The sequence below is a fragment of the Podarcis vaucheri genome (genome assembly GCF_965113315.1).
Source record: "Podarcis vaucheri genome assembly, chromosome: 4".
Taxonomy (NCBI): Eukaryota; Metazoa; Chordata; class Lepidosauria; order Squamata; family Lacertidae; genus Podarcis; species Podarcis vaucheri.
The window spans coordinates 83,713,021-83,723,238 of NC_138762.1; the positions used below are offsets into that span (position 1 = coordinate 83,713,021).

A 10,218-nucleotide genomic window follows, 5' to 3' on the forward strand; every position below is an offset into this window, starting at 1 on the left:
TCATAAATATATACTATATTATATAATCCATTTTTAAAAAATAAAATATTTTTATATGTTGTATTTTTTATATTATATAAAAAATATTAAAATAAAATAAATATTTAAAATGCCTGCCACTTCCACAATTTCCCAGCCGGCCCGAGCTCCGCCCATTCGCCCTTTCCCTGGTTCCAAGCCACGCCCAAACCAACGCAGCTCCGCTCTTCAACGCTTCGCGCCGCGCTCGGCAATTTCCGTCACCGCGCGCGCCGCTCCTAACGTCGCCGCTCCGCTCGCCGCTTAAGCGGTCGCTCCTTCGTGAAAACTCGCCGCAGCTTCTTCGGCTATTTCCGGAGAGAACTGCGGCGCTTTCTCTACCTCCCACCCTCCGCTTTCCCTCTCCAAGGCGCGACGCCGCGGTGCATTGTGGGGGCGCGCGCGGCGCATTGTGGGCCGGGAGGAAGGAGGAGAATTCCTCTTCCCTCCCTCCCCCCTCCGTGTGACTCGGAGCTGAGGTGGCCGCCATCTTGTCCACCAGCCAAACCATCCGCCGCCGCTGCTGCCGGGCTTTTGAGGCCTTTGCGGGGAGAAAGCTCCGAAGCGGCCTCCTCCTCCTCCCGCCTCCCCGCGTAGGGGCAGAGTGGATGCCGGGTCCTTCCCCGGGTCCGTGCTGCTGAAGACCTCGGAGCCGGGCTCCTCGGGGATGGGCCGCTCCCGCTCGCGGAGCTCGTCGCACTCGAAGCGCGTCAAGAGCTCCAAGCACAACAAGAAGAACCGGAGCCGCTCCCGGTCCCGCTCCCGGGAGAAAGAGAGGGCGAGGAAGCGCTCCAAGTCCCGGGAGAGCAAGCGGAGCCGGCGGAGGGAGTCCCGCTCCAGGTCCCGCTCCAACACCGCGCCGTCCAGGAGGGACCGCGAGAGGGAGAGGGAGCGGGAGAGGGCCTCCTCCCCGCCCGACCGCATCGACATCTTCGGCCGGACCGTCAGCAAGCGCAGCAGCCTGGACGAGAAGCAGAAGCGCGAGGAGGAGGAGAAGAAGGCCGAGTTCGAGAGGCAGAGGAAAATGTGAGCCTTGGGGGGTATAGGGGGAGGTGGCGGGGGGGGGAGCGACGCCAATAAAGCCGCCGCCCCCCATGGTCTCTGGCTAGTGAGGTGGTTTTTCCTGGAAAGAGGAGCTGCCGGTGGGCCGGCGGCGAAGGGGCGGACTTCGCAGCAGACGCTGCTCTTGGCATAAGCGCGTGGGGGCGTTTCTGATTTGAAGAGAGACAGCGGGTGGGAGGGTTTGGGCACGGAGGGGGAGGGAGTAGGGGATCATCCGAAAAAGAGCAGGATGCAACTGTCATGGATGCTGGGGACAGGTCCTGTGTAGCACGTGCGTTGAAGATCCTGCTGCTGACAGGTCACCTGGCTGCACGCCCACGTGCCATCTGAAGGAGAAGGACAGCCCCCTTTTGTGGTTTTTTTGTGTTTTCCTCCCCTGTTTCTCTGTTGCAAGGAAGGCCTTTCTTCCTCCTCTGGCTTCTTTGGACTTGGCCTGCCTGCTGCTTTTCAAGAAGGTCCCGGCCTCTCTTCTTCCCTGTCACCTTTTCAAGGCTCCAAGCATGCAGTTGCATTTTCATTTATTGCATTTATTCCAGTATGTAGAACCATGGAAAATTGTAGAGTTGGAAAGGGTCATCTAGTCCAACTCCCTGCAACGCAGGAATCCGTAGGCAGCTTTATTCGCTGAATTTACTTGACGGCTATCGGGGTGGGGAGGAAAACCCGGGAAGGTTTGCTTGATGGAAAGTTATACTAAAGGGGCACTTTTCTGGGGTGATTTCTTTACCTTGCTCATGTCGTTGTAATATACTCTGCAGATGCAGTCGACTTACACCGCTTTATACAAAGTTGGACCATGGGTCCGTCTAACAGGATAACGACTGTGAGCTGCTCTCTGGGGTTTCCGACTGGAAGTCTTTCCCAGCCATTTGTGCAGATACCAATGATTAAATATGGTGTCTTCTGCATGCGAGGCAGGTGCTCGTCCATTAAGCTGCATTCCTTCCCTTTAGAGGGAAGGTTTAGACTGTACTGTCCGTAGTGGTGTAGCAATACTTAGGATGTGCACGTAGACATAGAACAGTTCTCACTGCAGCTCTTTGGTGTTACTACATTGCAGCCCAAGCTCTCACTGCAAGGGAGGTTTCCTGTACATCATGTTGAAGCACTCCCTCCCCCTCTCATTCCTCCCTTAACGTGCAGGCTGAACTAAGCAGAAGGAAGAATAGTGCTGCATATAGAGACTTGGTGAAGTGTGTGGGTTGCTAAAAGCTTCAGAATGAGGCACATTGAAGTGTTCTGGCTGCAGTGTTGCACACAGAACAGTTGCAGTCTTATAGGAGAGAGCTATCTAGATCTGTAATACATCTCTGATAATTATTCTTGAATTTCACACACACACAGCCCTGGTTGATGCCACATGTATCTTGGTAAGTGGGAAAAACAATTCAATAGATTTAGTTAGAAATGCTAGTGGAGTACTGCTGGAGGATTGGAGCCTTCAAAAACTGTTCTTTGTTCACTTGATGAACAAACTGATTTATTCTAATGCTATCAGAATCCTTATACCAGTATAGTACACACACAAATACTGTTCTTTTTATAAGCAATGTAAGCTTATTAGCATTTTATCTGTGCTCCACATTTTGAACAGTAACTGGGTTATGAACACTGTCCAGTGCCTTATTCATGCAGATCACCTCGTGTGCAAATGTGACATTTGTGGTTGTGGGCCGTGTAACATAGGATAAGGCTGCTCATCCCTGCTTGAAGTAGGGATTTTGTTACCCCCAGTACTCCCTGTTCAGGGAAGGTGGTGCTGCGTTCCATGAATACATTACATTGTTCAGAGAAGTTGGCCACTCTGTGGAGCAGCTATTTGCATGAAAAAGCCAACAGATATAGTGTCTGAACTGGCACTGAGCCACTGTAATTAAAGAAACCTTTCTGATCTTTTATTCAGCTTAGAGAGGGAGTAGTCTATCCAGTGTAATAGTGCATTGTCTTCTGGGATTTTAAAAAAATACTTATTTGTACATTTGAAAAACTAGTTCTTCAGATTAATTTTATTTAGTTCACATTCTTTTTTGATGGGTTCTGTAGACACATGCTTCTGAGTGTTTGACAGAAGGCCCGCTTCAGTCTTATGACTTGTGAATGGTATTGCTACATGAAATGCATTCTTGCACCTAAAGGTCAGCAGGGATCATGTCCTAATGAGAAGTAAAGTTTGATCCTTGACTCAGACTGAAAAGCAGAGTTGAAGGTGTTTGTGTTGATCTGTTCCTGCTAAGTAATTAAAATCTTGACTTACAGAACTGTAGCTCTGAAACTGTAAGAATCCATAGTTTGTGGAAAAAGCTAATTAGCATTTTGTTATTGTACAAATCGGTATATTTTGGAAATTGTAGAATCCTTGGATTCTGGAGTAGGTGGGTTAATACTGAGTTGAACCTCAAAATAGTAAGAGCAGAAGTGCTTGATGTAAAGAAGGTAGAATTGTCAAAGTTCATTGGTAGAACATGGGCTTACCTTTCTGGATAAATATAAAATCACATATACTTTATAAAAATCAATGAGCTCCATGCTTAACCCTGGCACATCATAATTTAAAAGGTGATTTGGTGGTAGGCTAAAGCAATTAAATACCTTGGAGAGCTACTGTAAGCCAGAGTTAAGTGAGCTGCTCCAGTGGTCTTTAAGCATAAGGCCGTTCATCTTAACATGCAGAAGGAAGCAACATAATGCATTATTTTCTTATTAAAAGTTTTTGTACAGTATTCTGGAAAGAACTATCTGTGGGGGGTTGGGGGGGCAACCCTACGTATTATGTACCCTCATTAGCTTACATGATGTATGCAGCATAGCGCACAGCAACTTTTTAAAAGTCCCATCTCCATAATGTATACAACACTTCATGTAGTCTTGTTCTATTTCCAGTCTGCACAACAGATTCTTACACATGTGGGCTGTCACAAGTACTGCAGCACACAGAACCTCACTTTTTACCACATACTGTTTTAATTTTTATAGTGTCAAAGGATTCAACTGGCAGTATGAGGAGTCCTTGTGCGTTGTGCTTTCAGAATCCTAACAGCTTAACTGATACCATTCAGCAAAAAAATATATACCATCACATTTAATGGGCAGGAGCTAAGGGTATGCTTCTCTTACAGGAAAACCAGTGGGATTTATAAGAATGTCACTATGGCCCCATGGTTGCAGGAAAAAGTTCGAAATTGTGATGAGACAATCTTTTTGCCCCATGTCCCCCCAAACATCCCACCCCAAATACATTAATAAAAAGTAATATTTGGCTGACATGATTTTCAGCACTGCATTATGATAAAATGCTGCCTTGTTTTCATATAGCTAATAATCAAGGAGATGATTATGTGACACTGTTTAAAAAAGTCAGATTTTGCCCCTGTGGCTTGTTCTTCATATTCACTGTAGCATAAAGCTTTGGCATTTCTGACATTAAATTGTATGGTTATTTAAGGTGATAGCTAATTGGTCCTGCCCATCAGCAGAACAGACTTCCGAAACAAGACTACTTCTCTTCCCTGCAGCAACCATTCCCCTCAGGAGGGCTGTGGGATTCTCCAGAGCAGATTGGGTGGGCACAGAGGGAGGTGCTGCAGAGAAGAGCAAGGAGAAGCTTTTTTTTAAGCCTATGTCGGCTTGTGTAACATTGTGGCTTTTTTTCTCCCAGTGGCATACCTGAAAACTGTTACAATACAAAATAAACAACTAAAATACAAAACTTAATCACATTAAAGCAAAGAAATGAAACCAAGTGCAGATGAGTCTTTAAACTTCCATCAAACCAATGCTCCTGAAAAGGCAGAGAAAATAAAAGGGTGCTGTCTCCATTGTAGCAGCCTGCCAGATCTTACTTGGCAGTGATACTTGAAGAAAGGCCTCTGGTGATGACCTTGTGGGTCAAATACATGCGGTTCAATTTTATTTTACATAGAAATAGATGGTTTTTAATTATAGCATGCTTGGCATTGCTGCACAGGTGCATGTCCAATTGACATGCGGGTCCTTTTGGATCTGGAAGGCAAAATGGGGGGGGGGGCCTCATACGTGCAGGGGCCAGGAAAGCACACACCCACACCCTGTGCGAAATGGTCTCTGCCTGTATTTAGGGACAGGAGGAGGGGGGGAAGCAATACTTACTGTTGAATCCTATAGATCCACTTGTGTGCGTATACAGTGCCTGCTATGCAGACGCACACATCTGTGCAAAACTTAATAGATGATGTATCACATTGGAGGTGACAAAAAATCATTGATTTGGTATTTCTGTCCTTGCAGCCGGCAGCAAGAAATAGAAGAGAAGCTTATTGAGGAAGAGACGGCTCGAAGAGTGGAGGAACTTGTAGCAAAGCGGGTAGAAGAAGAACTGGAGAAACGGAAAGATGAGATTGAGCGGGAAGTTCTGCGCAGGGTGGAGGAGGCTAAGCGCATCATGGAAAAACAGTTGCTCGAAGAACTCGAGCGACAGCGACAAGCTGAACTTGCAGCACAAAAGGCTAGAGAGGTAACGCTCGGTCGTTTGGAAAGTAGAGACAGTCCATGGCAAAACTTTCAGTGTCGGGTTGTGCCTCCTGTTGCGTTCAGAAGGAGATGGAATACAGCAAATCTAATTCCCTTCTTGTGTAAACTTGCATTGCTGCGAAACTTAATTTCTAACTTATTCAGAGGAGCTCACTGATACCTAAAACAGTTACTCTCCTATAAAAACCTGTGCAAAGGATACTTGAATTTTAATGGAACTGACCTACATATTTGAGAATGGTTTGAAACTTTTGCCATGGCTGCAGGATATATCCACAGTCCTTTCTTATGGGGGCAATGGGTTAAACAATCTGTGACTATGTATCCCTCGTTTGTTTTGTTTTACCTAGACTGTAAGAGGCTTTATGCCTTCAGTCAGGGGGCGGGAAATAAAAAGCAGGGTGCAATGCTGAGCTGCACTACCTTTCTTTAAACAAATAGATTTTCTTATTCTCCCTTTAAGGCAATCACACATTCTTCTTCAAAACACAGTGGAATAATTCCGGAACTCTGGTCCCATTCACTTCCTTCACAAAAGGCTTACGCCAAACTCATGAGATCCATTTTTTCAGTGACTACTAACAACTTCTTTTCCTCTAGACTAGAGAGTTGTAAAAGAGCAGGTTGTCCTTCTCTGAAGTTGAGCTAAACATGTGACTTCTTCTGTCAGCAGCTGGAGCAGAAGCTGAAAATGTCTTTCTGTGAGGCAGTCAGTAATTTGCTACTGGAGGTTTTGATGCTTGCCAGCACTAATCACTCCAGGATCCCAAAACTTCAACTCATTTTCACTCTACAGAAAGCCGTGCTGAGTGTCAGACAACTCATGCCAATTCCCCCCCACCCTAATTCGTGATTTGACCAAGTTGATTTAGTTCATTAGTTGTCAATAGGAGAGAAGCTTCAGTAAGATGATTTCCCCATCCCTCCTCATGATTTTTTGTATGATGCAGGATGTTTAAAATACAGAATAACTGCATGTGCTATAAATTCAGTTTGATCTTTACAAATCTAAACTTTGGCTATAAGTAACCGCCGAATTATTTTTAAGATTTCAGTTTGAAAAACAAAACTTTGTATGGTGGATTTTGGCTGGAGTAATGGTGCCTTCCCAAAGAGTAGATAATTGAGCAGCAGTGAATAAGCATGATAATGGCTGTTCCCATTAGGACACTTTTATCACACATCGTAACCTTGAATTCCTGGAGTGAAGGGTGCCAACCTGTAGCTGGTTACTAGACATAGCAAGAAGTATTTTCTTCACATACTTGCTTTGTTTCCTATTTACTATATTTTTGTGCAGACCTCAGGCTGATTTAGCAAAACCTCCACATATTTAAATAATTTGAATATTTATGATGATAACTGAAATTATTCTTGAACCTTCTTGCAATATTTTTGCTTATGGTTTGCATAACAAAGTTTCTTTAAAATTTATGAAGGGAACTCTAGTTTCAGATGCGATTTCAGTCTCATACTTTCCCTGGATTCCCGGACTCCAGTTTAAATTGCAGAAGGGACAGTTTGATACTGTCTCTTAAGCTTGTCGCACCCTAGGATGTTCAGTCCATTCACCCACGAAGGAAGCCCATAGTTCCTACGGAGTATGGATTGCCATTTGTACTTTTCGCTAACAGTAAATGTATTTTTTTTCTTATTAATTGTTTGCCTTAGGAATGTTTTACATATTTTTGTTCCTTCTTACCGTAAACATCTGCATTCCTCAGCTCAGCCTTCCTTGTATGTTGTTTCTTTATAAATGGTTGAGCTGCTGATGCAGGCATTGCCAAGCTAACAGTACAAATCATTTTAAAGAGGAAGCTGGCGCGTATGGCAGCCGAGGAGCACACTCTGCAGGACACTGGACAAGACAGTAAATATTCAACTTTTAATGCTGATTAAAGGAGTATAGGTAAAGAATACGTAGGTATACATGATTGGTGAGACAAACTATTCACTTTATTTATATTTTATATATTACTCTTTTAATTTGGTAAATACTATCCAGTTTTTGTAGTTGTCCTTGTTGATTTGTGTGATATTAAAATACTAGTAATAACTGGCTAGGGTTCTCTTGGCTAGGGAGGGTTTAGTTGATTGCTGTTTGGACTGGGAGGGATGATTTAAATTTAGAGCTAGAGACCAAGTTTAGTGGCTGCACAGTTTGCTGTTTGAGAGACAAAAGACGGTGGCTATAAAAGCTGCCCCTTTAAGACAGTTCACAGAAGAAATTCCTAGGAAGACTAGTGCAGATGGGTGAGTGAGTATTTTACTTTTCTAACATCTTAACCTGTCCTCCCCTTTAGGAGGAAGAGCGTGCAAAGCGTGAGGAGCTAGAACGAATACTAGAAGAGAATAATCGAAAAATTGCAGAAGCACAAGCTAAATTGGTAAGTAGAAGAAAAGTTTTGATGTGCAGCTATAATTGTGTACAACTTGGCAATGTTAAGAACACTTCAGTCAATTTAAATAATTGGATTTGAGAACATAATAATAATAATAATTTATTATTTATACCCCGCCCATCTGGCTGGGCTTCCCCAGCCACTCTGGGCGGCTTCCAAAAGAATATTAAAATACTATAATACATCAAACAATAAAAGCTTCCCGAAACAGGGCTGCCTTCAGATGTCTTCTAAAAGCCTGGTAGTTGTTGTTCTCTTTGACATCTGGTGGGAGGGTGTTCCACAGGGAAGGCGCCACTACCGAGAAGGCCCTCTGCCTGGTTCCCTGTAACTTTTAACATTTAACTCTGTGCTGAATTGTAGCTAAAGGTCAATGATCTCTCCTCTCTAGTTCCCTGAAAATTGATTCCAAAAGGTTGGGGGACCTTCCTAAACATCTTTTCGAAGGGTGAAAGAGAGACATAGAGATCAGCATGACCCCAACAAGAATTAAAATACGCTCTGGTGCTGTTCTGCAAATGCTTGCCTAAGTGCTAGTGGATGAGTTTGCACAGGGTTAGCGTATCTGTGTTCTGTAGCAGTTTTCATGCCTGTGCAACAGTTTTTACCAGTGGAAGAAATAATTCAGTTTCACTTGTTTTTGTATAATCATCTCATGCAATGAGCGGAACAGGTCTTTTCACATGCAGCAACTGCAACTGCTGCATCAAACCCATATTTCAGATTTCTGAGATCTTGCCTATTCTTGTTGAAGCTAATGGTAAAACCTTGGTCTTCAGCTATGTATAACCACGAGAGAATTTGAAGGGGCGGGGGGACTTACTGACTTTACTTTGCAGTGCCTTTATCACACTTTTGGAGCATGCTGCCTTGTGAAAGTGTTTTCAATTTTTTTTAAAAAAGGAAATAGCTTGTGATAGGTAAGGGTCATGAAAATGACTTGCTTTGTTTCCTTAGAATGAGGAGAGTATAAAGAGGTATATAAAGGTAGGCTCAATAGCTGGGGGGCAATGAAATTGTATGTTCAGCCATTTTGTTTGTAGAACCCTAAATAATTTAATGGTGTAGGATTTGACTGTTTTTGGCAAATGTCTTCTGCAGTATAGGATTGGTGCAGTATAGTTGGAGCAGCAAACAGCGTGTGAGGATATCTAAATTCTACTGTTTTCATGTTATAGGCTGAAGAACAATTGAAAATTGTTGAAGAACAAAGAAAAATTCATGAGGAGAGGATGAAACTAGAACAAGAGAGGCAACGTCAGCAAAAGGAAGAGCAAAAAATGATCCTAGGCAAGGGAAAGTCTAGGCCGAAACTGTCATTCTCACTAAAGAGTCAGGATTAAATTTCAGCTCTGAACTCTAATGGAAAATGAAACAAAACTTTGTATAGTAGCTTCATGTTGAAGTGTTTTTTATTTTATTTCCTTTCGTGATTTTTTCTTTTCTTTTTGGACATCTGAAAAGTTAGCTTGTTCTAATAGGGGCTGTGCTCTACATCTCTCTTATTTTAATGTCTATTGAGTTAAATCCTTATCAGATCATTGTCTTCTTAAAGAATAAATCTGTTTTGATTCTATGATAAAATGACTTGATGCAGGTCAGGTCATTTTATGAATTATGGTATGGTCTGATAAGGTTTTTACTGACCCACTGATCTCAGAGTTATACTCTGATGTTAATTTTTAATGCTGGTTTGCTGACTTCTTAAAAAAAGTTTGGCAAAAGTATTGGTAAATTCCCACAGTGTACTGGATCCTCAGTGGTTTGTTATATCGGTGTCTTATGATACTATCCCACTATTGTGCTTGATGTTCCTGATACAGGTAAGGAAAAAGTTGGTCAGTGTTGGCTGGAGATGTGTAAAGGGAGTTCAGTATTGTCTCTGCTAGAATTGTTTTTATTCCAGTGGTAAAATTCAACCAGCATTCCCAATTGTGTAAATAAACCAATTTGCCGAATAAAGTGAAGTCTTAAATTCATACGTTTTAAGTAAATTTTTTTAGTGCATGTATATTTTATGTTAATGAACAGAAACTTGTTTTCCCATAACCAAAAGCACACTAGTATTAAGGTCACTAATATTTTTCATGCTCTCTATGCCAAGCTTGCACATACAATTTGAAACTATCACAGCTGTGCGGTTTAGTGGCTATCGCTGGCTTAGAGGTAGATTTTGTTTTGACGATATCCTCATTTCATCTGCTGCATCTTTCTTTGTCCAGCATTCAAA

The 10,218-nt window shown here is 42.9% G+C and overlaps 1 protein-coding gene across 2 annotated transcripts; it reads left to right on the plus strand.

Annotated features, from left to right (window-relative positions):
* Window positions 1–462: 462 nt before the first annotated feature.
* Window positions 463–9,967, plus strand: ARGLU1 (arginine and glutamate rich 1). 2 transcript variants are annotated; one of them, XM_082220635.1, is made up of 4 exons: window positions 468–1,044; window positions 5,344–5,569; window positions 7,890–7,973; window positions 9,167–9,967. In XM_082220635.1, exons 1-4 carry the CDS (start codon window positions 686–688, stop codon window positions 9,329–9,331), a joined length of 834 nt encoding a protein of 277 aa, XP_082076761.1. In that variant the 5' UTR covers window positions 468–685; the 3' UTR covers window positions 9,332–9,967. The 2 variants fall into 2 exon arrangements, with proteins under 2 accessions (XP_082076762.1, XP_082076761.1); XM_082220636.1 differs by lacking the exons at window positions 7,890–7,973; window positions 9,167–9,967 and adding an exon at window positions 7,399–7,630 and having other exon boundaries at window positions 463–1,044.
* Window positions 9,968–10,218: the final 251 nt, after the last annotated feature.

Bases quoted from the DNA above. Each gene is read 5' to 3' on its own strand.
- ARGLU1 (XM_082220635.1), top strand. From the start codon at position 686: ATGGGCCGCTCCCGCTCGCGGAGCTCGTCGCACTCGAAGCGCGTCAAG. The intron at 5,570-7,889 runs GTAACGCTCGGT...CCTCCCCTTTAG, and splicing joins CAGCACAAAAGGCTAGAGAG to GAGGAAGAGCGTGCAAAGCG. The intron at 7,974-9,166 runs GTAAGTAGAAGA...TTCATGTTATAG, and splicing joins CAGAAGCACAAGCTAAATTG to GCTGAAGAACAATTGAAAAT.